Below are 26,265 nucleotides of genomic sequence, written 5' to 3'. Positions count from 1 at the left end.
ATGCCCAGCTAATTTTTGTATTTTTAATAGAGACGGGGTTTCACCATGTTGACCAGGCTGGTCTCGAACTCCTGACCTCAGATGATCCACCCACCTCGGCCTTCCAAAGTGCTGGGATTACAGGCGTAAACCACCTCATCCAGACTCATTTCCTTTTTTTTTTGAGACTGAGTCTCGCTCTGTCACCCAGGCTGGCGTGCAGTGGCGGGATCTCAGCTCACTGCAACCTCTGCCTCCCTGGTGCAAGCGATTTTCCTGCCTCAGCCTCCTGAGTAGCTGGGATTATAGGCACGCACCACCTCGCCCAGCTAATTTTCATATTTTTAGTAGAGATGGGGTTTCACCATGTTGGCCAGGCTGGTCTCGAACGCCTGACCTTGTGATCTGCCCACCTCGGCTTCCCAAAGTGCTGGGATTACAGACATGAGCCACCATGCCCAGCCTTCATTTTTTTTTTTTTCCTAAATCAGTTATGATGCACTTTTAATATTTTGGTAATGAAGACAAAAATTTGACTTGTCCAGCACAAACTGGGCATGACCAGACTTGACAGCAGTCTGTGGCATAGCTATCCAGAGAGTTTGGTTGACGCCAAGCTCGGGCTGAGATGAAAGCGTGGCGTGGCGGCTAAGGAATTGGCACAGTGCCCAGCTGAGTTCCCAGTGGCGTTAGAAAACACCATGGAAGCCTCAGCACAGCACTCACAGCCAGAGACACCGCAGCGGGTGACACTGCAGGGGCTGGGGACCTTGATGAGCACAGCACCATTGCTGTTTGACAGAGCAGACACAGGCTCAGCAAGGCTCGTTCACCTCCCCAAGGTCACACAGCCTTGGGCTGGAACACGTGTTTGCTGATTTCCCATGCAGGGTTTCTTCCCAGGCACCCCAGGCAAACCTGATGGATTAAGAAAATTCTGGCCGGGTGCGGTGGCTCACGCCTGCAATCCCAACACTTTGGGAGGCTGAGGCAGGTGGATACCCTGAGGTCAGGAGTTCGAGACCAGCCTGGCCAACATGGCAAAACCCTGTCTCTACTAAAAATACAAAATTAGCTGGCGTGGTGGTGCGCACTTGTAATCCCAGCTATTTGGAAGGCTGAGGCAGGAGAATCACTTGAACCCAGGAGGCGGAGGTTGTAGTGAGTCAAGATCACACCATTGCACTCCAGCCTGGGCGACAAGAGCAAAACTCCATCTCAGGGGACAAAAAATTCTGATGGTGGTGCACGCCTGTAATTCCAGCTACTCAGGAGGCTAAGGCAGGAGAATTGCTTGACCCCAGCAGACAGAGGTTGCAGTGAGCTGAGATTGTACCACTGCATTCCAGCCTGGGCAACAGAGCAAGACTCTGTCTCAAAAGGAACAAAAAAAAAAAAAAAGAAAATTCTGAGATTTTTAGGACCACCATGCATTAGAGGGTTTTGCATATATGTGCTTTTTCTGTTTACACATGTATGATATGAAACATTTAAATGGGATCGGGTGCGGTGGCTCACGCCTGTAATCCCAGCACTTTGGGAGGCCGAGGCGGGCAGATCACCTGAGGTTGGGAGTTCGAGACCAGGCTGACCAACATGGAGAAACCTTGTCTCTACTAAAAATACAAAATTAGCCAGGCATGGTGGCAGATACCTGTAATCCCAGCTACTCGGGAGGCTGAGGCAGAAGAATCGCTTGAACTGGGAGGCAGAGTTTGAGGTGAACTAAGATCATGTGATTGCACTCCAGCCTGGGCAACAGGAGTGAAACTCCATCTCAAAAAAAAAGAAAAAGAAAAAAAACGGTTAAATGGTATAGAACTGTGTAACACATTGAGCAGGTGCAGTGGCTTATGTCTGTAATCCTAGCACTTTGGGAGGCTGAGATGGGAGGATTGCTTGAGCCCAGGAGGTTGAGGCTGCCATGAGCTGTGATTGCACCACTGCACTCCAGCCTGGGCAACAGCAAGACAGTGTCTCTTAAAAGCAAACAAAGTGTGTATCACATGAAGGAAAACGCTCCCATCGCATCCTCCTCAGGTAACCACTAGTATTCCTAGTGTCTACCCTTCGTATGTTTTTCTCCACGTGCTAACTCATGTGATGACTATTTTGAACAAATTGTCCCCTGTCTTCTCACCTGGATTTTTTTTTTTTTTTTTTTTGAGATGGGGTTTCACTCTGTCATCCAGGCTGGAGTGCAATGGTACGACCTCACTGCAACCTCCGCCTCCCGGTTTCAGGCAATTCTCCTGCCTCAGCCTCCCGAATAGCTGGGATTACAGGCACCCGCCACTGTGCCTGGCCAATTTTTATATTTTTAGTAGAGATGGGGTTTCACCATGTTGTCAAGTCTGGTCTTGAACTCCCGACCTCAGTTGATCCGCCTGCCTTGGCCTCCCAAAGTGTTGGGATGACAGGCATGAGTCACCGCGCCCGGCCCAGGACTTTATCTTGTTCCCATGTGTCCTCAGTGTCTAGAAGAGACTAGCTTGGGAGGTGCATGCAAAATGATCTCAGCCTGCTTACAGGGTGGGCGCCTGTGTGGAATCGGGGTCCCTGATCCCATGGGAATAGGTGCCGTGCTTCAGAGCTGGCCCTCCTGGCCTGCCATTTCCAAGCTATCTCGTCTGACATCAGCAGTGCATGGCTTAGGAGATGATATACGTGGCTTCCCGGCATCCTCTGTTCTCTTTTAGACAAAGGCCTCAGTGAGGACCCGCGGCCCGAGGAAAGGCCTGTGGAGGGTGAGACCCTGTCTGCCCCCCACATTTCACCCCCAACCCCACCCCATCTCTCCTCCCCTGCCCTCCACCTCCCCTTTGGCCTCTGGGTCTCTGCCTTCTCTCCATCCATCTCTCCCCAGCACCCTGGTTTGGGGCTGGGAGTCCTGTGGGCTGCCTGAGGTGGGTGGAGATTCAAGGACCTGTCCTCTAGAACCAGGAGTTACCTGGTCAATGGCATGAGCAGCTGCCCCTGCTAAGGAAAATTGCAAGGCTTAGTTTTTATTACACACACTGCTGCTTTCCGCAAAGGTTTTAAGACCGGAACTGAGCCTCCTCTATCAGCAAGTAGAATTGAGGCCTGAAAGCCCAAAATTGGCTTTGTGTCCAGCAGACACGCCCATTCTCAGGAACGTGACAATTCCCTCCCTGCTGAGGATGGAAGTAGGAGAGAAAGAGTGGGAAGTCAAGGTGAGGGTGGGTCTGGAGTATCCTGGAATGGAATGAGTGAGTGTCAGAGGAGAGAATTTCACTTCCCCAAACCCAGCCTGGCAGGAGGAACCATGAAGTCTTAACACAGTTCCACTGCCACCTGGTGGCAGTGTGCTCAATTTGCAGGCTTAGCGCGTACCCACTAGTTCTCAGTCACGTACTTTACTCAATCACGTACTCAGTCACATACCTAGAAAGACCCATGGTTACTCCTAGTTCACAGAACCTTCCAAATCTTCATTCAGGCTGGCAGTGCCCTAGATTTGATTTCACAAACAAGCATGTGAGCCCAGGCATTGTCAGGTCTGCCTGTGCCGTTTCTGAAGTTACCCACCGCCACCACCCCAGCCTTCTCCCATTCCAAGATCCCACCCAGGGCCAATCTTGGTACCAGCAGAGCTGGGACATCAGCTGAGAAGCTGCCACCAGAGAGGCTCAACAGACCGCCTTTTGCCTTCCAGACAGCCACGGTGACGTGATCCGTCCCCTGCGGAAGCAGGTGGAGCTGCTCTTCAACACGCGATACGGTGAGCAAGCAGTGGGACAGGGTCTGGGGGCATCCTGGCCCCCCACCAGCTGCCCTGTTAGCAGAAAGGGCTTTGGAGCCATCCCCTTGCCCATTCCCAAACCAGCTGCTCTCTGGGCAGGGACAAGGGAGGGAGGGGTGGGAGGAGCTGGGACCCACCGTCAGGATGGGGACACTAGAGGGGCTTCCAGTCAGGCTCTCTGGCTCACTCACTTACACTCCGCCCCAGCCGCAGGTTGGAGGCCACTCTCTCCCCTGTAGTATCGCCAGCCCTCTGCCCTCACCCAGGGTCCTCAAGAAGACTCATAATAAGAATAAGATCAGATAATTTCAAACCTAGGTGCTTCGCCACATTCTTTTTTTTTTTTTTCATTATAATAGCCATCTTTATTTGTAAAAATCCAGATATCAAATGTATTCTTTCAGTCTTTCCGGGTGTTCCTTTTTTACAAAAACAAAAAGGCACATAAAAACCTTCCCCGCTGTCATTTCCACAGATGGATGGTTTTCAGGCAGCCCTACCCACTCCCCCGCTTTTTTTTTTTTTGAGATGGAGTCTCGCTCTGTCACCCAGGCTGGAGTGCGGTGGCGCCATCTCAGCTCACTGCAACCTCCACCTCCTGGGTTCAAGCCTCAGGCTCCCAAGTAGCTGGGATTACAGGTGCACACCACCACACCAGGGTGATTTTTGTATTTAGTAGAGACGGGCTTTCACCATGTTGGCCAGGCTGGTCTTGAACTCCTGACCTCAAGCGATCCGCCCACCTTGGCCTCCCAAAGTGCTGGGATTACAGGCGTGAGCCACTGAGGCCCAGCCCCCAACCCCGTCCTCTTGTATCCCATCTCACAAAATTCCCATGTCCTGAGACCCATTTTACAGATGAGAAATGAGGTCTGGTAAAGGGATGAGACTTGTCCAAGGCCCCACGCTATTTGGTGGCAGAGATCTGGCTCATTCCAAGGCGTGGTGTTGCTTCTGGTGACAGGAGGGACTCTCGGGGGTCTTACTGGAAAGGTGAGGCCCAGTGGACTTAGGGGGAAGCAATGTTGAACCTCAGCGGCCATTAGTGGTGGCTTCTGTGCTGCCTAGGGGTGAGGGCATGGACCCAGCGTGGGCTTTGGGGTACCCCGGTTTGAGTTCTCCCCCCCGGTTCTGCTGTTCGGTGGCTCTGTGACCTCAGACAAGTCACGTCCCCCCTGAGCTCCAGGTTCCTTTCCTGTGGCTAGGGGACTACTTTTTCCGCCTCCCAGGAAGGCTGGCAAGCTCTCGAAAGGGCTCTGGCAGCTTTGCCCCCGCCCCCCGCACAGGCACAGGACACAGGGGTTGAGGCTCCTGGCCCTGTGGCACCGGGAGGCCCGACAGCAGCCCTGTCTCTGCAGCCAAGGCCATTGGCATCTCGGAGCCCGTCAAGGTGCCCTACTCCAAGTTTCTGATGCACCCAGAGGAGCTGTTTGTGGTGGGGCTGCCTGAAGGCATCTCCCTCCGCAGGCCCAACTGCTTCGGGATCGCCAAGCTCCGGAAGATTCTGGAAGCCAGCAACAGCATCCAGTTTGTCATCAAGAGGTAAGGCCCAGCCAGGTTTGCAAAAGACAGCACCAGGCCTGCTCAGAGCCCAGGAGCAGCAGCAAATTGCCATCAACCGATTCTTGTGCCTCAGCCTCCCAAATAGCTGGGACCACAGGTGTGTGCCACCATGCCTGGCTAATTTTTTGGGGATTTTGTGTGTGTGTGTGCGGTTTTTTTTTTTTTTTTTTTTTTAGAGATAGGGTCTGGCCACCTTGCCCAGACCGTTCTCAAACTGCCGGACTCAAGCCACCTCCTGCCTTGGCCTCCCAAAATGATTACAGGCGTGAGCCACTGTGCTGGCCATGATTTCTTTCCTTCCCCCCTCCCTCCCTCCCTTCCTTCCTTCCCCCGTCCCTCCCTCCCTCCCTCCCTCCCTCCCTTCCTTCCTTCCCCCCTCCCTCCCTCCCTTCCTTCCTTCCCCCATCCTTTCCTCCCTCCCTCCCTCCCTCCCTCCCTTCCTTCCCCTCTCCCTCCCTCCCTTCCTTCCTTCCTTCCTTCCCCCCTCCCTCCCTCCCTTCCTTTCCCCCTCCCTCCCTCCCTTCCTTTCCCCATCCTTCCCTCCCTCCCTCCTCCCTCCCTTCCCCTCTCCCTCCCTCCCTCCCTCCCTTCCTTCCATCCTTCCCCCGTCCCTCCCTCCCTCCCTCCCTCCCTTCCTTTCTTTCTTTCTTCTTTCTTTTCTTTTCTTTTTTTGAAAGAGTCTCACTCTGTCTCCCAGGCTGGAATGCAGTGGTGCAATCTCAGCTCACTGCAACCTCTGCCTCCTGGTCTCAAGTGACTCTCTTGCCTCAGCCTCGCAAGTAGCTGAGACTACAGGCGCCCGCCACCATGCCTGGCTCATTTTTATATTTTTAGCAGAGACAGGGTTTCACCATGTTGGCCAGGCTGGTCTTGAACTACTGAACTCAAGTTATCTGCCCACCTTAGCCTCCCAAAGTGCTGGGATTACAGGTGTGAGTCACCGTACCAGGCCTTTCTTTTCTCTTTCCTTTTTTTTTTGACAGCAAGGTGTTAGATGGGTTTTGGCTGCAGTTGGCAAACAGGAGGCTCCCCAGGCCTGCTGGACCCAGAGCATTCGAGCTGACCCCTCCCACAGTCTCAGGAGAGGAGTGTTCAGTTTCCGTCAGCTCGAGGGTTCTCTAGGCAGGTGTGTCAGTGTCCTGGGCCAGGGGCTGGGGATAATGCCCCATTGCCCCAGGATGGGAAAGTCCGGCATGGCTTCTCCAGGATCTTTCTGTTTCCTTGGGCATGTTGTGTTTTTGCCAGTGAGGGCCCGGGCAGCACCCATGGATATACCCTGTGTGCCCAGCTGAGATAAAAAGTCCCTTTGGAGAAGATAGTGGCAGTTATTGAATAAAAAGGTGGTTGGGGGATGTCAGGAGCAGTGGCTCATGCCTATAATCCCAGCACTGTGGGAAGCTGAGGTGGGAGGATCACTTAGGCCCAGGAGGGATTTGGAGGCTCCAGTGAGCTATGACTGCGCCACTGCCCTCCAGCCTGGGTAACAGAGCAATACTCTTCCTCAAAAAAAAAAAACAGAGAATGGGAGGATCATATTTCCATTTTGTGTTTGTTACTTCTATTTTACTGAAATATCATATACTTAGACTTGGTTTATGCCTGGGAGCGGTGGCTCACACCAGTAATCCCAGCACGTTGGGAAGCCAGGGCTGGAAGATTACGCGAGGTCAGGAGTTTGAGACCAGCCTGGCCATCATGGCGACATCCCATCTCTACTAAAAATACACAAATTAGCCAGGCGTGGTGGCTCACGCCTGTGATCCCAGCTGTAATCTCCGTTATCAGGAGACCAAGGCACGAGAGTCACTTGAACCCAGGAGGCGGAGGTTGCAGTGAGCTGAGATCACACCACTGCACTCCAACCTGGGCGACAGAGCAAGACTCTGTCTCAAAAAAAAAAAAGGCCAGGTGCAGTGGCTAACACCTGTAATCCCAGCACTTTGGGAGGGCGAGGAGGGTGGATCACGAGGTCAAGAGATTGAGACCAGCCTGGCCAAGATGGTGAAACCCTGTCTCTACTAAAAATACAGAAGTTAGCTGGGCGTGGTAGTGGGTGCCTGTAATCCCAGCTACCCAGGAGGCTGAGGCAGATAATTGCTTGAACTCAGGAGGCGGAGGTTGCAGTGAGTCAAGATGGTGTCACTACACTCCAGCCTAAGCTACAGAGCGAGACTCCATCTCAAAAAAAAAAAAAAAAATTAGCAGGCGTGGTAGAATACACCTGTAATCCCAGCTACTCGAGAGGCGGAGGCAGGAGAATCGCTTGAACGTGGGAAGTGGAGGTTGCGGTGAGTCAAGATTGCACCACTGCATTTCAGCCTGGGGGACAGAGTGAGACTCTGTCTCAAAAAAATAAAAAAAAAGGAAGATCACATCTCAGGCGATTTAAGGATAAACTCGAGATAGACATATAGCCCATGAGATGTGTGAAAACATAGGGAAATAAAGACTCAACAAGAGAATATGTGTAATTATAGTACAGTAATTGGCTCTACTATATATGTGTATAGTACTGTACGTGTGGAAGGAGAGCCTCCTGCAACATACTCCCAGCCTGGGCACCGTGGTGAAACCCTGTCTCTAGGGAAAGAAAAAAATTAGTCAGGCGTGGGGGCGTGCACCTTTAGTCTCAGCCATTCGGGAGGCCGAGGTGGAGGCCGAGGCTGCAGTGAGCCATGATCACACCACTGCACTCCAATCTAGGTGACAGAGTGAGACCCTGTCTCAAAAAATAAATTTAAAAAAAAAAACATTCTGGCCAGGCATGGTGACTGACACCTGTAATCCCAGAACTTTGGGAGGCCAAGGTGGGTGGATCACTGGAGGTCAGGAGTTCAAGACCAGCCTGGCCAAATGGTGACACCCCGTCTCTTCTAAAAATACAAAATCAGCCGGGTGTGGTGGCACATGCCTGTAGTCCCAGCTACTTGGGAGGCTGAGGCAGGAGAATTGCTTGAACCTGGGAGGCGGAGGTTGCAGCGAGCCAAAATCACGTCACTGCACTCCAGCCTGGGGGACAGAGCAAGACTCTGTCTCAGGGGAAAAAAGATACCCACCACCAGAGCGGGCACCAAATCCTCATCTACTGGGGACCCATAGGGTGCCCTGAGAGTTTGGCCTTTGGGCTCACTCCCAGGCAGGGACTCCTCGGTGCTGCTGCTTGATTACCCCTGTGACAGAGAGCTCATTACCTCTCCAGGCCCATTACCTCTCTGTTCCATGGCCCACCCTGCCATCCCTCGACTGCCCTCCTCTAGCCAGTGTGATTTTCCCAGTACCTCTATCCACCACAAACCCCAGGCCCCCAACGGCCTTGCTCTAACAGAACTAGTTGTGCTGAAGGTGGGGTCTTTAGAAGCAGTGCTGTATGATAAAGACAGCTGACTCCTGTCTGGGCAGGGCTTTCTGGAGTCTGTGGAGCTAAAGACATTAGTATAGTACAGAGCTGAGCTTGGTCACTGGCGCTCCCGGCTGCAAAGTGACACAGCACCTCTCAGGCGTGAGCCGTAAGTCTCAGACCTTTCCAGAAGCTCGGAGTTGTTCTTGCTATGTAGTGGTACCTGACTGTTTCTACTCTTTTCTTTTCTTTTTTCTTTTCTTTTCTCCTTCCTTCCTTTCCTTCCTTCTCTCCCTCCCTCCCTCTTTCACTCCTTCCCTCCCTCCCTCTCTCCTTCCCTCCCTCCCTCTCTCCTTCACTCCCTCCCTCTCTCCTTCACTCCCTCCCTCCTTCCTTCCTTCTGTTCCTTTTTTTGACAGAGTCTTGTTCTGTCACCCAGGCTGGAGTACAGTGGCACTATCTCAGCTCAATTGCAACCTCCACCTTCTGGGTTAAAATGATTCACCTGCCTCAGTTTCCCAAGTAGCTGGGATTACAGGCACCTGCCACCGTGGCCAGCTAATTTTTGTATTTTTAGTAGAGGCGGAGTTTCACTGTGTTGATCAGGCTGGTCTCAAACTCCTGACCTCAAGTGATCCACCCTCCTCAGCCTCCCACAGTGCTGGGATGACAGGCGTGAGCTACTGCACCTGACCACGTTTCTACACTTTACACCAGCTTCACGGGAAGCCCCTGAGGCCGCCTGCTCCAACCCCAGGTAGTGACAGTCCTGCCGTGTCCCGGAGCAGGAGTGAGATATCAGATGGACCCGTTCAGGACTGGGCAGGTCTCACGCCCGCCTGGATCCTTCACACCCAGCGTAGCCCCCAGATTTCACACGTGGGGTGGCAGTGACTCCAGGTCTTAGCTGTGCAGAGCCAGGATGGTCCGTTGCAGGGATGTGCAGACCGAGGCCCAGAGGGGAGGGCTGGGCAGTCCCGGAGATGCTTGGCGCGACCTCTGTGATAGCCATGCTTATGTTTTCCAGGCCTGAGCTGCTCACTGATGGAGTCAAGGAGCCCATCGTGGATAGTCAAGGTACCCTGTGTGGGGCCTCGGGCTGCGGCATGGGCGGGCATGGGAGGGTCCCAGGCCTCTGCCACCAGCCCCTCCTCCTGCTGCCTCTGTCCTGGCCCCATCCTGGCCCTGGCATTCTCTCCACACACCCCCAACTGGGTTTCCCCTAACGATGCCATCTTGGGTCCCAGGAACCGCCACCTCACTTGGCTTCTCTCCCCCTGCCCTGCCCCCAGAGAGGGACTCCGGGGACCCTCTCGTGGACGACAGCCTGAAGAGACAGGGCTTTCAAGGTAAGGTGGAGCTCGGGGGAGGGCTGCTGTCCCAGCACCGTGACCTTGACCTGGTTTGGCTTTGGAGGGCCAGGTTGGAAGTGGGGAGGAGCTGGCCCCAACTTCAGGGCCTGAGGGACCAGACCAGCCAGGTTGGCAGCCTGGGCTTGGCTGTACCTTTCTAGCTCTGTGTCAAAGACTCCAGGGGAGATGGGGTGGGTACCCACAGGTGGATGGTGGGGTGGATTGGGGGGTGGGAGGGTACAGGGCCCACTGCCTGCCCCCCACCTGGAGAGATAGCTGACACACCCACTCCTTATTCACCAATCAGCTGTGCTCTTAATGCTTTGAAATCAGAATAGGAGCTGGCGGGGCACCTCATGGCTGTAATCCCAGCACTTTGAGAGGTCAAGGCCGGAGGATTGCTTCAGGCCAGAAGTTCCGCCAGTTCAAGACCAGCCTGGGCAACATAGAACCCATCTCTATGTCTATATTTAAAATTTTAAGAAAATAAATCAGAGTGGGTGCAGTGGCTCACACCTGTAATCCCAGCCCTTTGGGAGGCTGAGGCAAGTGGATCACTTGAGGCCAGGAGTTTAAGACCAGCCTGGACAACGTGGCAAAACCCCATGTCTACCAAAAAAATACAAGAATTAGTTGGGGGAGGTGCTGTGCACCTGTGGTCCCAGCTACTCAGGAGGCTGAGTCAGGGGAATTGCTTGAACCCAGGAGGCGGAGGTTGCAGTGAGCTGAGATTGTGCCACTGCACTCCAGCCTGGGTGACAGAGTGAGACCCTGTCTCAAAAAAAAAGGAAAAAGAAAGAGAGAAGGAAGGAAGGAGAGAAGTGGGGGAAGGAAGGGAGGGAGGGAAGAGGGGAGCAAAGGGAAGAGGGAAGGGAAGGGAGGGGAAGGGAAGGGAAGAGAGAGGGAGGGAAAGAAAGAAAGAAAAAGAAAAGCGAAGAAAGAAGTGAGGGAAAGAAGGCAGGCAGGGAGGGAGGGGAGAGGGGCTGTCGCTGAGGTCAGGTGGAGGAGGTTGAGGCTGGGCTGGGAGGCAGGAGGTGGAAGGAAGGAAGGAAGGAGAGGAATGGAAGCAGGGAGACACTTGAGGAAAGGCAAGAGGAGGATGGAGCAGCAGGAAGGTGCCAGGGTCTGAGGGGAGACAGGCAGTGCCCTGCAGAGACCCTGTGTAGGGGCTGCTCTGAGAAGCTGCGGTGTGGCTGCCAGTGAGTAGTAGAGGTGACTCTGTGGCCGCCGTTGCCCTGAGGAGAAAGGGGTTGACGGGACCGGTGGTGGGAAGGGTCACTGGGGGTAGGGGAGCCCAGAGAGAGGAGACCCCAGTCCCAGAGGGCAGCTGCTCTCTGCCTCTGGTCTCTCATACTCTGGAACATTCCATGACAAGGGGAGTTCATGACTGTCCTCACCGGAGCTCCTCATACGCAGCCCCGTTAGCAGACTAAGACCCTCACTATAAGCCTGGCCCAAGTGCCCGGAGTCACTTCCTCCTCCCCTCCTTCCTGCCCTGAGGTCAGGGGCCCATGGTGGTCTGGGATCCCCCCTGTACATGCTGGCACTTGCCTTTTTTCTTTTTGAGGCTGAGTTTTCACTCTTGTCGCCCAGGCTGGAGTGCAGTGGCATGCTCTCGGCTCACTACACCCTCCACCTCCTAGGTTCAAGCAATTCTCTTGCCTCAGCCTCCCTAGTAGCTGGGATTACAGGTTCGCACCACCACACCCAGCTAATTTTTGTATTATTAATAGAGACGGGGTTTCACCACATTGTCCAGGCTGGTCTCCAACTCCTGAGCTCAGGTGATCTGCCCGCCTCGGCCTCCCAAAGTGCTGGGATTACAGGCATGAGCCACAGTGCCCGGCCACACTCTGGGGTCTTTAATCAACACCCTCTAGGCAAGTGAGTGCCTGTTGGGAGCTGCCAGGCCCATCCTCTGTATCTTCGGGGACTTCCCGTCCCCCACCATCTGCTGAGTCAGCTGGGATATGCCCCCTCCCTTGTGTCTAGCCCCCCAGGGACTTCACGAAGCCCCCATTCCCTGCCTACCAGCCCGGGTCACAGGAGTCCGCTCTTCGAGGCATCCCTCATCTCCAGGGCTTATTTATTGGTTTGGTGGTTTTCAAATGTCAGCAATTAACTTAATTTCCAGCTCATCGCTGTTGTGGCAACAGTGTGTGTCCTGGAAAAAACACATCTCCATCAAGACGGTGCTGAAGGACCTGAGGGGCCCACTCCTAAGATCCGCTAATTGCCAGAGAAGGAGTTCCCCATAATTAGAAAATCGTATTCCTTAAAAGTCACCAAGTGCCTTTTCACTGAACAGCCCAAACCCGTAATCGTTTTGTGCTTTGCAGAAAATTACGACTCAAGGCTCTCCCGCATCGACATCGCCAACACGCTGAGGGAGCAGGTCCAGGACCTTTTCAACAAGAAATACGGTGAGCAGTGGGGAACCCCTGGGGGAGGAACACACAGCTGCTCTGGGCAGAGAAGTGGGAGGCTTCCCAGTTCCAGCAAAGGCATTTTTGGGGAAACTATTCACCCCTTTACACGTATTTCTTGAGCATTTACTACGTACCAGGCATGGGATATTGCAATGAATAAAACAGACATAGTCCCTGAGCTCATGAGCCTTGCAGACCAATGAGGTGAGACACACTTTCAACAACTACACACAGGATTTAATAGACAGGGGCCCGGCTCTCTGGTTCATGCCTGTAATCCCAGCACTTCTGGAGGCTGAGGCAGGAGGATCACTTGAGCTCAGAAGTTAGAGGCCAGCCTGGGCAACATGCTGAAACCCCATCTCTACCAAAAATACAAAAAAGAAATTAGCCAGGTGTAGTGGCAGATGCCTGTGGTCCCAGCTACTCAGGAGGCTGAGGCAGGAGAATCACTTGAGCCTGGGAAGTGGAGGTTGCAGTGAGCCAAGATCACACCATTGCACTCCAGCCTGAGCAACAAAATCGAAACTCTGTCGCCCAAAAAAAAAAAAAAAAAAAAAAAAAAGCTGGGTGTGGTGACTCATGCCTATAATCTCAGCACTTTGGGAGGCTGGGGTGGTTGGATTGTGAGGTCAGGAGTTCAAGACCAGCCTGGCCAACATGGTGAAACCCCGTCTCTACTAAAAATACAAAAAATTAGCTGGGCGTGGTGGGGCACACCTGTAATCCCAGCGACTCGGGAGGCTGAGGCAGGAGAATCGCTTGAACCCAGGAGGCGGAGGTTGCAGGGAGCTGAGATCACGCCACTGCACTCCAGATGGGCGACAGAGCAAAACTGCGTCTCAAAAAAAAAAAGAGGAGCATAGGACATGGGAGCATGTTGGTGTGGCTTTTTCTTTCTTTTTTTTTGAGACAGGGACTCACTGTGTCACCCATGCTGGAGTGCAGTGGCCTGATCATGGTTCACTACAGCCTCAAACTCCTGGGCTCAAGCAGTCCTCCTGCCTCAGCCTCCCAAGTGGCTGGAACTACAGGCATGCACCACCATGCCCAGCTGTCGTTTAGAAATTTGTAGGTCTTGCTGTGTTTCCCAGGCTGATCTCGAACTCTTAGACTCAAGTGATCCTCCTGTGTTGGCCTCCCAAAATGCTGGGATGACAGGCATGAGCCACCACGCTGGGCTATTTTTTATTTTCTGATCGGATAGCTGAGATTGCAGTGCCCATGCGTTTCCACGGTGCTATATGAGCACTTTGTCGTGCCGTTCACCCTCCTGCGGGGATGTCTTTCCATCATACCCCCGCAATCCCATGTACACACGCCTCATGCTGCCTCTCACTCCTGATGGGCCGGACCCTCCCTCTCGCCCACAGGGGAAGCTTTGGGCATCAAGTACCCGGTCCAGGTGCCCTACAAGCGGATCAAGAGTAACCCCGGCTCCGTGATCATTGAAGGGCTGCCCCCAGGAATCCCGTTCCGAAAGCCCTGCACCTTCGGCTCCCAGAACCTGGAGAGGATTCTTGCCGTGGCTGACAAGATCAAGTTCACAGTCACCAGGTGCTCAGGGGGAAGGGTGAGGGTGAAGACGAGGCAGGACCGGCCCAGTGAAGGGGCCTTGTACCTGCGAATCTTAGCCTTTCCCTAGGACCTGCCCTTCCCACTGGACAAGGTAGCTCTTCCGGCACCATCCTGGGTCCTGGGGTGGTCGGAGAGGGACTGCAGGCCAGCCTAGGTGCAGGGCGCCCTGCAGAAGTGGGACTGGTCAGTCCACCATGGCAAGGGCAGCCTTTGAGGGCATCTTCACCCTAATGAGCAACACCCGCTCACTGCACCCCCGCCCCCGGGAAAGGCATTCAGTCCCCATCAGAGGGATTCGCCCAAGGTCCCAGGGCCAGCCAGGGCAGAGCCTGCACAAGGCCCAGGTCTGCGTTTTGCAGAGTCACACTGCCAATACCAGCGCTCCTGCCACATTGTCTCAGTGTCCCGGGCACACACAGCCCCGGGGCAGCTTGTTAAAATGCAGATTCTGCTGCCGGAGGTCTGGGGTGCTCCCAGGGGAGACCGAGGCCACTGCATCCCAGGGGTGTCTTCCTCATCCCCCAGGCCCTCCCCCTGACACCTCTGCCTCTGTTTCTCTTCTAGGCCTTTCCAAGGACTCATCCCAAAGCCTGGTAAGAGGCACTGGCTGTGGAGGGAGCATTGGGAATAGGGCCTGGCCATGGTGCTGGGACACAGGTTCTAGAATCTGGAAACAGAAGCCACACCCCTGCCTTTCTTTTTTTTTTCTTTGAGACGGAGTCTCACTCTGTCACCCAGGCTGGAGTAGTGCAGTGGCTCAATCTCAACTCACTGCAACCTCCACCTCCTAGGTTCAAGCAGTTCTCTGCCTCAGCCTCCCAAGCAGCTGAGATTACAGGCACCTGCCACCACACTCGACTAACTTTTGTATTTTTAGTACAGACAGTGTTTCACCATCTTGGCCAGCCTGGTCTTGAACTCCTGACCTTGTGAGCCACCACACCCAGCTTTTTTTTTTTTTTTTTGAGGCAGAGTCCTCTGTCACCCAGGCTGGAGTGCAGTGGCATGATCATGTCTCAGGTAACCTCCACCTGCCAGGTTCAAGTGATTCTCCTTCCTCACCCTCCCGAGTGGTTGGGATTACAGGCACGCGCCACCATGCCTGGCTATTTTTTGTATTTTTAGTAGAGACAGAGTTTCACCATGTTGGCCAGGTTGGTCTTGAACTCCTGACCTCAAGTGATCCTCCTGCCTGGCCTCCCAAAGTGCTGGGATTACAGGTGTGAGCCACTGCGCCTGGCCTCCTGACCCTTTTTAAGTCTCCCATCCCACCTCCATCTCCACCATGGGCTGCATCCTGACCTCCCAAACCAAGATTTGCAGGGACTGTCCCTGTGGGGTGACATGCCATGTGGTGAGCATTAAAGGCTGGCCAGAGCCTCCAGGGCGGACTAGGCGTGATAGCAAACACCTGTAATCCCAGCACTTTGGGAGGCCAAGGCAGGAGGATCACTTGAGGCCAGGAGTTCGAGACCAGCGTGACCAACATGTTGAAACCCCGTCTCTACTAAAAATACAAAAATTAGCCAGGTGTGGTGGTGGGTGCCTGTAGTCCCTGCTACTTGGGAGGCTGAGGCAGGAGAATCGCTTGAACCCAGGAGGTGGAAGTTGTAGTGAGCTGAGATCACGCCACTGCACTCCAGCCTGGGCAACAGAGCAAGACTCCATCTCAAAAAAAAAAAAAGAACTTAGGGTACAGTGATGTGGCCGCTGCCAGCAGGCCATGGGGACCCCGAAAAGGGGGATCAGGAGAGTGAGGGGGTTGGGGAGGGTTTCCTGGAGTAAGGAAGGCCCTGTTTGGGCCTTAGGGGAAGATGGGACTTTGAGAGGCAGAGAGGAGAGTGGGTTGTGTTTGTGGGGTTGAACGGCAGGGATTTGGGGGGTCCCTGGATGCCAGAGGTGTGCTTCCGGAGCTCTGAGAGGTACAGAATGGTCAGATGATGCTGGAAAGGTGGAGACAGTGGAAGTTGCAGCAGGAAAATGCGGGGAGTGTGGCTCCGGTGGACACCCGGCTGAGAGGTCATTGGGTTTCTGGCCCCGCACTGGGTGCTTTATGCGGGTACCTTTCACATGGATTTGGGAGGTCCTGCTGGGACCTGGTGGTTCTAGGAACTAGGGTCACAGCAGAGTGCAGACGGAAGTCTCTCATTTAGTCCTGGTACCTAGGAGGTAGGCGCTAGAGGCCGCCTTACAGAAGGGGAAACTGAGGCTCAATGTGAGTGATGTATTTAGAAATGCTCAGTGTGAGTGATGTATGAATACTCTGTGTCCCAGGGGTAGCAGGTGGCCCCGGCCCCAGGCCTCAGGGATGGACCTGCCCGTCCCCTTCCAGGCACTGGCACCTAAGCCAGGTATCCGCCTGGAGAACCAGCTCCACACTTACTCATGCCGCTAGTCATACTGGGCTGGGAACCTGTCCAGGCTCCCGGGAGTCTCCAAGGGTTCACCAGAGGTCATCGAGTGCTCCTCCTGCGCCACAGTGGGCTTTTCTCAAACTCTCCCTCGCACAGTCCCTGAAGCCCGGCATGGGCCAGCACCGGCAGTTCCAAGATGAATCGGAGCGGAAGCTCAGGTCCACTGGGGGAGGCAGAGGCGTTAGCAGTCCCCTTCATTTGGAGGCAGGTGTCCCAGCGCATGTGGAGGGGTGGCTGAGGACAGTGCCCAGGAGTCAGGGTCCCAGGCAGCATGTGGGCCGTGGGAAAGCGCCGTCTTGTTCAAGTCCCTGTACCCGCCTGACTAGCCGTGGGAAACTGAGCCTTCCCTTCCTTACCGCTAAGATGGACAAGCACACTGCCTCACCAGGTGATCTGAGTAAGAAAAAGATGGGCCGTGCTATGAGCTGGGAGGACTGTTTTCCCCCAATTGCCCCTTTTGTCTTTTTTTTTTTTTTTTGAGACAGAGTTTCACTCTTGTTGCCCAGGTTGGAGTGCAATGGCACCACCTCAGCTCACTGCAACCTCTGCCTCCCAGGTTCAGCTGATTCTCCTGCCTCAGCCTCCCAAGTAGCTGGGATTACAGGCGTGTATCACAGCATCCGGCTAATTTTTGTCTTTTTAATAGAGATGAGGTTTCACCATGTTGGCCAGGCTGGTCTCGAACTCCTGGCCAGCCTCAAGTGATCCACCCCGCTTGACCTCTCAAAGTGCTGGGATTACAGGTGTGAGCCACCGCACCTGGCTGCCTTCCTTTCTCTTTTGTCCTCTTCTGCAAATACAGAATGGACCTTAGTCTGCAAACTCAGAAGTGCGAGACATATATTTTTATTTTTCTAAAATTGAACTGGATTCCTGCCAAAAGTCCCCAACGCACAGTGACAGAAACTTTATCTGAGTCCATTTCGGATCATCGTTTCCCTTGGACTTGCACCTTCTGTGAGGCACCCCCAGCAGCCACTTCCACACCACAGGGAGACTGAGCATGAGAAGGTCCATGCTGGAAGAAGGCCTGACAGTGGGATCTCGTGCAGGGATGGGAGAGCAGAAACCCGGTGGTGGAGAGATGACCGTGGCACCCAGTAGGGGATTCCCAGAGAGTGTGAGGCTTCAGGAAATTTCCAGGAGGACAAACTGTTAAGTATGGCTCTAAACCAGGAACGGTCATTCACCCCTGTAATCCCAGCACTTTGGGAGGCCAAGGTAGGAGGATCGCTTGAGGCCAAGAGTTTGAGGCCAGCCTGGGTAACATAACAAAACCCTGTCTCTGCAAAAAAATTAAAAATTAGCCAGGTGTGGTGGTGCGCACCTGTAGTCTCAGCTACTCGGGAGGCCAAAGCGGGAGGACGGCAGGATGGCTAGAGCCCGGGAGGTGGAGGTTGCGGTGAGCTGAGATTGTGCAGCTGCTCCAGCCTGGGTGACAGAGCATGACAACATCTGAAAAAAAAAAAAGAATGGCTCTGAGATTTTTTTAGATCACTTATTGAAGCTTCCCTTGGAAGCCTTTCCTGACAGAACCATCCCGAGAAGGTAAAAATTCTGAAAGAGATTGTGCTTTTTTTATTCTTTTATTGGGTTTTTTTTTTTTTTGGGTTTTCTTGTTTTTCCATTTTGAGATGGAGTTTCGCTTCTTGTCGCCCAGGCTGGAGTGCAGCGGCACAATCTCGACTCACTGCAACCTCCGTCTCCCAGGTTCAAGCGATTCTCCTGCCTCAGCCTCCCCAGCGGCTGGGATTACAGGCGTACACCATGACACCCGGCTAATTTTTGTATTTTTCGTAGAGATGGGGTTTCACCTTGTTGACCAGGCTGGTCTCAAACTTCTGACCTCAATTGATCCACCTGCCTTGGTCTCCGAAAGTGCTGGGATTACAGGTGTGAGCCACTGCGCCAGGTTGAGATTATGCTTTTTTGAAGATGGATCAGTCATTCAGTTGTGAGAGCCCCACTGCACCCTGGAGCTGTGACCTCCTGCAGTGTGGGGTGAGAGGACAGCCACTCCTGGGCTGATTTTGTTCTGGGTCAAAAGAGATGACATGGTGGCTCACACCTGTAATCCCAGCACTTTGGGAGGCCGAGGCAGGTGGATTGCCTGAAGTTGGGAGTTCGAGACCAGCCTGACCAACATGGAGAAACCTTGGCTTTACTAAAAATAAAAAATTAGCCAGGTGTGGTGGTGCATGCCTGTAATCCCAACTACCTGGGAGGCTGAGGCAGGAGAATCGCTTAAACCTGGGAGGCGGAGGTTGCAGTGAGCCAAGATTGTGCCACTGCACTCCAGCCTGGGTAACAAGAGCGAAACTCCATCTCAAAAATAGAGAGAGAAAGAAAGAGAGAGAGAGAGAGAGAGAGAGAGAGAGAGAGAGAGAGAGAAGCCCAGAATGTCTTTGATGTTTTCCCAACTGGGGACATCACATCTGCTCTCAGTGCCTCAGTTTCCCCCCAATATCTAGAGGTCCTGCCTGCTCTGACATGCCGAGTGGCAGGCAGACATCTGGCTGGAGAGGAAGGCATACTTGGACTTGGACCAAGCTGCAGAGGGCAGTGGGTGAATTTCAGGTCTTGGGTCAAGCGAGCTGTGGGCCGGGGATTTCTGGGAGCCAGAGGTGCTGGAAGGCACCAGGCTTAACTGGAGAGGATCAAGGGATGGGGTTGCCGGGTCCCCAAACTTGTACCAGAAGAAACTCCAGCCCTGCCTGCAAGAGACTGAGACAACCCACGCTCGACCCTGGAGGCTGAGCACCATGGGTAGCTCTGTACTGCCCAGCCAGGCCACTCCCCTGCCTGCAGCAGCACTGAGTTAAATTAGGGAGACTCAGCCGGGCGCGGTGGCTCATACTTGTAATCCCAAACACTTTGGGAGGCCGAGATGGGTGGGTCACTTGAAGTCAGGAGTTCAAGACCAGCCTGGGCAACATGGTAAAACCCTGTCTCTACTAAAAATACAAAAATTAGCCAGGTGTGGTGGCACATGCCTGTAATCCCAGATGCTCCAGAGACTGAGGCAGGAAAATCACTTGAACCTGGGAGGCAGAAGTTGCAGTGAGCCAAGATCATGCCACTGCACTCCAGCCTGGGTGACAGAACACAACTCTGAAAAAAAAAGAAAAAAGGAAACCCAGGACAGCAAAATGGGGCTGTTCAAGATATGCTGGGAAGAAGTGGTGGGGACTAAGGCAGGAGAGACCCTCTATCCAGGTGGCTGTGTAATATTCCATCCGCAGAGCATTCTAGTAGGTCATAAAAACCTAAACAGGGCCAGGCATGATGGCTTATGCCTGTAATCTCAGCGCTTTGGTAGGCCGATGCAGGGGGATCACTTGAAGCCAGGAGTTGGAGATCAGCCTGGGCACTATAGCGAGACCCATCTCTACAAAAAATATATATATATTTTAATTATCTGGGCATGGTGGTGGGTGGTGGTGCGTGCCTGTAGTCCCAGCTACTCGGGAGGCTGAGGCAGGAGGGTCACTTGAACTCAGGAGTTTGAGGTTGCAGTGAGCTATGATCACATCACCTCACTTCAGCCTGGGCGACAGTGTGACCCTGTCTCTAAACACACACACACACACACACACACACACACACACACAAAACCTAAAGAGAAATGCAAATATATGCCTATGGTAGAAGTTTGGAAAATACAGAAATCTAACAACCCAGATGGCTGTTCATTTTTATGATGATACATTTCTTCCAGATTTCCCCCCAAGCTTATTAATTTTACATCTCGCTGTTCCTTCTATAAATTTACACACTTAACCTTAAAACATAAACATGTTCCCATGTCTTTAAAAAGCTCTGTTCCCTCATCAGGCTGTATCATGGTTATGTAACTACCCTGTCCCCCAGTCATGGACACGTGAGCAGCCCTTCACACCACAGACACCTAATACTCACAGCACACTTTTTTTTTTTTTTTGAGATAGAGTCTCGCTCTGTTACCCTGACTGGAGTGCAGTGGCTCAATCTCAGTTCACTACAACCTCTGCCTCCCAGGTTCAAGCGATTCTTCTGCCTCAGCCTCCTAAGTAGCTGGGATTACAGGCACCTGCCACCATGCCTGGCTAATTTTTCTATTTTTAGTAGAGATGGGGTTTCACCATGTTGGCCAGGCTGGTCTCGAACTCCTGACCTCAGGTGATCCACCCACCTCTGCCTCCCAAAGTGCTGGGATTACAGGCGTGAGCCACTGCACCCGACCACGTAACAGTTATGATTTGCTGATTACAAAGCCCACTCCCCAAGTAGCCTTATTGGAGGGGACTGAGGCTCAGAGAGGTTAAGCAGTTTTCTCAAGGTCACACAGCATAGTATGGTAGAGATTTGAACCTAAGTCTTTATCATTTTATTATACTTTGGAACCCAGGACAGGCTCTACCACTAACTAGCCTAGGGCTTGGTGTCAGTCTCAAGTGGGTTGTGGCCACGCCCTCTTTCCCCACCACCCCTCTGGTCTTATCCACGCTGGGTGGCTCTTTGCTGTCCCCTCCTGGCTACCAGCTGCTATTACACTGGTCCTGCCTGTGTAAACCTTTTAGGCTTACTGTTAATCCTTTGGGTTCATTTATTTGTACAACAAAAATGTAAGGACGGCCAGGGGCAGTGGCTCACGCCTGTAATCCCAGCACTTTGGGAGGCCTAGGTGAGTGGATCACCTGAGGTCAGGAGTTTGAGACCAGCCTGGTCAACATGATGAAACCTCATCTCTACTAAAAATACAAAAATTAGCTGGGTGTGGTGGCATGCACCTGTAATCCCAGCTACTTGGGAGGCTGAGGCAGGAGAATTGCTTGAACCCAGGAGGCAGAGGTTGCAGTGAGCTGAGATTACACCACTGCACTGCAGCCTGGCGACAGAGCGAAACTGTCTCAAAAAAAAAAATGAAAATATTAGCTGGGCATGGTGGCAGAGACCTGTAATCCCAGCTACTCAGAAGGCTGAGGCAGGAGAATTGCTTGAACTCAGGAGGCAGAGGTTGCAGTGAGCCAAGATCGTGCCACTGCTCTCCAGCCTGGGCAACAGAGCGAGACTCTCTGTCTCAAAAAAAAAAGGTGGCCTGGCACAGTGGCTCACGCCTGTAATCCCAGCACTTTGGGAGGTCAAGGTGGGTGGATCACCTGAAGTCGGGAGTTGGAGACGATCCTGACCAACATGGAGAAATCCCGCTTTGCTAAAAAATACAAAATTAGCCAGGCGTGATGGTGCATGCCTGTAATCCCAGCTGCTAGGGAGGATGAGGCAAGAGAATCGCTTGAACTCGGGAGTTGGAGGTTGCAATGAGCTGAGATCACGCCACTGCACTCCAGCCTGGGTGACAGAGCAAGACTCTGTCTCAAAAAAAAAAAAAAAAAAAAATGGAGAGAGAGGTGGAAAGCCCTCAGGTGAAGCCCAGGGAGAAAGTGTTACTGAAGGAGGTGATGTTGCACCAGCCTTTGTGGGAGGTCAATCCGAAGGCCTGAGACCAGACCGAGGGGCTAAGCAGCAGGTTGCAGTGGATGGTTCCGGGCTGTTTTGGGGGTAGTGTTGGGGTCCACAGTGAAATAGCGGGCTCAGAAGAGAATGGGAGAGGCAAGTGATTGAATCTGCCAAGAACAGATGACCCTCAGCGGTCAGGAGAGAATGAGCAAGAGTAGAGAGTGGAATGGCAGCAGAGGGTTTTTACTTTTTAGGGTGGGGGATGGAGTCTTGCTCTGTTGCCCAGGCTGGAGTGCAGTGGCACAATCTCAGCTCACTGCAACCTCTGCTTCCTGGGATCAAGTGATTCTCCTGCCTCAACCTCTCGAGTAGCTGGGACTACAGGTGCATGCCATCACGCCTGACTATTTTTTGTATTTTTTAGTAGAGACGGGGTTTCACCATGTTAGCCAGGATGGCCTCGATCTCTTGACCTCGTGCTCCACCCACCTTTGCCTCCCAAAGCGCTGGGATTACAAGCATGAGCCGCCACGCCCAGCTACTTTTTGTGTTTTTAGTAGAGACGGGGTTTCACCATGTTGGGCAGGCTGGTCTCAAACACCTGACCTCAGGTGATCCACCCACCTCATCCTCCCAAAGTGCTGGCATTACAGGCGTGAGCCACCACGCCCGGCTTGCTGCATTTTACACACAGCCTCTTGGACACGTAGCCTGTGAGGTGGGTGCTATTGTCCTTCCGTTTTGCAACTGAGCAAACTGAGCCTGAAAGAGACAAAAAATCAGATAATTAACATGAGGTCTGTGCTGTTCTTCAGCCTGACCTGGGGCTGCCAGGCAGGATTGCGCAGCAGGAGAAGGGAGAATGGCCCCTCAAAATGCTGCCAGAATTGTAAAGGGCCTGGACTGCAAAGCTAGTGACTTGAGCTTTATTTTGTGGTGCTGGTGGTTATTCCAGTCGTTGTAATGATACCATCAGATTTGCATTGTCTTCAGGTTACCATGGTAACTGTGCCTCCACCCACCAAGGGTGGATTAGAGAAGGCAAAGCGACGGCAGAGCAGCCAGGGAGTGTCGAGAAGGTCTGAACCCAGGCAGTGGGCAGCTGGGCCCCAAGATGGATGCAGTTAGGACCTAGAGGCGCCAGCAGGGTGTGAAAAGGGCGGAAGGTTCTGGAAGGGTGATGGTGGTGCTCGTCCCCATGGCTAGGTCTGTGGGCTTGTGAGACACATTCAGGGCCCACGTGCAGTAGATGAAACCCGAGTGGTATTTGGTGCAGGCAAGGTGGCAGGCGGGCTGGGGGCCTCTCAGAAGCGCAAAGCTGGCACAGAGAGACCTTCCCCGGGTGTCCGAGGAAAGGGTAACTGTGCAGGAACAGAGTGGATGAGCTGGGGGAACCATTGAGGCAGCAGTTTTCAAATCTCAGGAGCAAGAACAGGACTGGGCGTGGTGGCTCACACCGGTAATCCCAGCACTTTGGGAGGCTGAGGCAGGAGGATTACGTGAACCAGGAGACCAGCCTGGGCAACACAGTGAGACCCTGTCTCTACAAAAAATGAAAACAATCAGCCAGTGTGGTGGTGCACATCTGTAGTCTCAGGTGCTCGGGAAGCTGAGGAAGGAGGATTGCTTGAGCCTAGGAAGTCGAGGCTGCAGTGAACTATGGTCATACCACTGCGCTTGAACCTGCGAGACAGAATGAGACCTTGTCTTTCAAAAAAAATTCTAGAATCGTTCTTGAATAGCAGTGGTTAAAATTTTTTTAAAGCTTTGGAAGGTAGTGAACTCCCCATCATTGGAGGCATGTAAGCAGAGGTTGAGCTGCCACTCACCAGAGAGGCCGCTTCCCACAGGATTTGCTGCGGGAGAGGAGAAAGGGACAGGAGAGCCCTGCCCGTTTTGGAGGTGCTGTGGGGAGACTAAAACCAAGGAGTGGCCCCTCGACCCACCATATCCACTGTTTGCTGCCCCACCATGAGCTCCCACAGCTCCTCCCTGCATATGGTCCCAGCTGCCCCGCTCCAGCTCCCTTTTGGGCAAATGTGAGGGCTCTCCCCGGGCCCAGGCCAGCTTCCACTCTTTTTTCTTTTCTGAGACAGAGTTTCACTCTTATTGTCCAGGCTGGAGTGCAGTGGCGTGATCTTGGCTCACTGCAACCTCCACCTTTCAGGTTCAAGCGATTCTCCTGCCTCAGCCTCCCAAGTAGCTGGGATTATAGGCATGCGCCACCATGCCCGGCTAATTTTGTAGTTTTAGTAGAGACGGGGTTTCTCCACTTTGGTCAGGCTGGTCTTGAACTCCTGACCTCAGGTGATCTGCCCGCCTCAGCCTCCCAAAGTGCTGGGATTACAGGCGTGAGCCACCGCGCCCAGCGGGACTGCTCCTTTTAATTCTCCTCTGACCCTGGGGGTACAGATGTCCCTGCCAGCTTGAGGGGACTCTGAGAAGGCAGCACCTCATCTCTCCTTCCACAGAGCAGGGGCTCCAGACCCAGGGGATGACGCAGAGCTGCCAGCTTCCTGTGTGACTCCAGCAAGTCAGGCTTGCCTACCTGGGCCTCAGTTTCCCTACTTGTAAAATGGGATGCATGACCAGCTGAGGAGGAGGGATGGGCTGTCATGAGTGGGAGGTGGTGAGGCAGAGAGGCCGGCCAGGCTGGAGTGTGGAGGGCCTGGTAGGCCTGGCTTTGCAGGATGGATTGGACCCTTCAGGCCTGGCCTGGCAAGCTCTTCTGCTCACGTCCCCATGGCCGAGGAGCCTGTACAGTCCCACTGGCCAGGGCCAAGCTCTTGGCGGGCTCCGGCTTTATCTAGGACGTCCCCACATCGTTTCCTCTGTAAACTTTCCATTTGCGTCTCCGTTTAAGGAAATATGTCAAATTATATGCTGCCAGCTGGGCACCGTGGCTTACGCCTGTAATCCCAGCACTTTGGGAGGCCAGAGCAGGAGGGTTGCTTGCATCCAGGAGTTCAAAAGCAGCCTGAGAAACATAATGAGATCCTGTCTCTACAAAAAATAAAAAATTTGCCAGGCATGTTGGCATGTGCCTTTAGTCCCAGCTGCTCGGGAGGCTGAGGTGGGAGGCTTGCTTGAGCCTGGGAGTTGGAGGCTGCAGTGGACTATGATTTTGCCACTGTACTCCAGCCTGGGAAACAGAGTTAGACCCCATCTCAAAAAAAAAGTTGCATGTCGCTGAGGAAGATCTCTCCACTTACACTCACCTCTCACCCCAGCATTGTTTGAGGTGCACTTTGAGAAGCTCCACTGTGGGCGACAGGCCTGCCAGCAGAGGGCTGTGACCCCATTTTCAGGGGGTACAAGTGGAGAAAGGCCAGAAGCCTCAAATGCAATGGCTCCACTTGTCACTGTCCTCTCTGATCTCCCACTAAGCCTGTCTCTTCCGTGGGGTTTCCCATCACCCATGGGTGCTGTGCTGGGATGGGCTTCCTGGAGAGGATGGCCTGAGCTAGGCCCGGATGCTAGTGTAGGGTTGACCTCTGCAGAGGGCACTGGGGGCACACGGGGAGGGTGAACAGTGGCAGGCACAGGAACAGGTCTCTTTTTGCCTTCTCAGGTACCAGTACCATCACTTCTGAGCTGTGTGATCTTGGATAAGTTAACCTACTATCTCTGATCTTGGATAAGTTAACTTGCTGTTTCTGATCTTGGATAAGTTAACTTGCTGTCTCTGATCTTAGATAAGTTAACTTGCTACCTGTGATCCTGGATAAGTTAATTTACTATGTCTGGTCTGGATAAGTCAACTTACTATCTCTGATCTTAGATAAGTTAACTTCCTGTCTCTGATCTTAGATGAGTTAACTGTCTTTGGGCCTCCATTTCTTTCTTTCTTTCTTTCTTTCTTTCTTTTTTTTTTTTTTTTTTGAGACAGAGTCTCACACTGTCACGCAGGCTGGAGTGCAGTGGCCTGATCTCGGCTTACTGCACCCTCCACCTCCCAGGTTCAAGTGATTCTCTTGCCTCAGCTTTCCAAGTAGCTGGGATCACAGGCACCTGCCACCATGCCCAGCTAATTTTTTGTATTTTTAGTAGAAACGGGGTTTGACCATGTTGGTCAGGCTGGTCTTGAACTCCTGACCTCGTGATTCGCCCGCCTCGGCCTCCCAAAGTGCTGGGATTACAGGCATGAGCCACCGCGCCCGGCCTGGGCCTCCATTTCTTTAAGGTCATACGGAACAAGGACACCCTCTGTGATCCTCCCTTCTGCTTCCCAAGACCTCAGAGTCATTTCCTTGTCCCCAGTCACATACAGGCACACACCCTCTGGCCCCTGCCTCCCTCCCTCAGCCTTCCCCACCCCCTCTCCACCCTTCCAACTCTGTCTTGAGCTCTTGAGAGCTCCTTTGCTCTTGAAAGCTCAAAATAAAGCCGTCCTTTCTCGAGTTTCTAAAGATAT

The 26,265-nt window shown here is 53.3% G+C and overlaps 1 protein-coding gene across 4 annotated transcripts in view; it reads left to right on the top strand.

Annotated features, from left to right (window-relative positions):
* The window catches only part of GTF2IRD1 (GTF2I repeat domain containing 1), a 147,118-nt gene that overhangs the window by 90,981 nt on the left and 29,872 nt on the right, over nt 1–26,265 (top strand). For 2 of the 4 annotated variants that reach the window (XM_064375648.1, XM_064375646.1), the window contains exons 15-22: nt 2,679–2,726; nt 3,656–3,721; nt 5,101–5,284; nt 9,670–9,719; nt 9,935–9,991; nt 12,334–12,417; nt 13,797–13,980; nt 14,566–14,594. In XM_064375648.1, the coding sequence (XP_064231718.1) occupies nt 2,679–2,726; nt 3,656–3,721; nt 5,101–5,284; nt 9,670–9,719; nt 9,935–9,991; nt 12,334–12,417; nt 13,797–13,980; nt 14,566–14,594 (702 nt within the window). Of the gene's footprint in view, nt 1–2,678; nt 2,727–3,655; nt 3,722–5,100; nt 5,285–9,669; nt 9,720–9,889; nt 9,992–12,333; nt 12,418–13,796; nt 13,981–14,565; nt 14,595–26,265 lie in introns of all 4 variants that reach the window. The other 2 variants (XM_064375647.1, XM_064375645.1) reach the window with 1 other exon arrangement.

The sequence above is a fragment of the Aotus nancymaae genome, unplaced genomic scaffold (genome assembly GCF_030222135.1).
Source record: "Aotus nancymaae isolate 86718 unplaced genomic scaffold, 86718_ANA_hifiasm-v0.15.2.pri h1tg000012l, whole genome shotgun sequence".
NCBI lineage: Eukaryota > Metazoa > Chordata > Mammalia > Primates > Aotidae > Aotus > Aotus nancymaae.
Note: the sequence above shows the minus strand (reverse complement) of the source record. Positions and strands in the feature narration are given on the sequence as shown.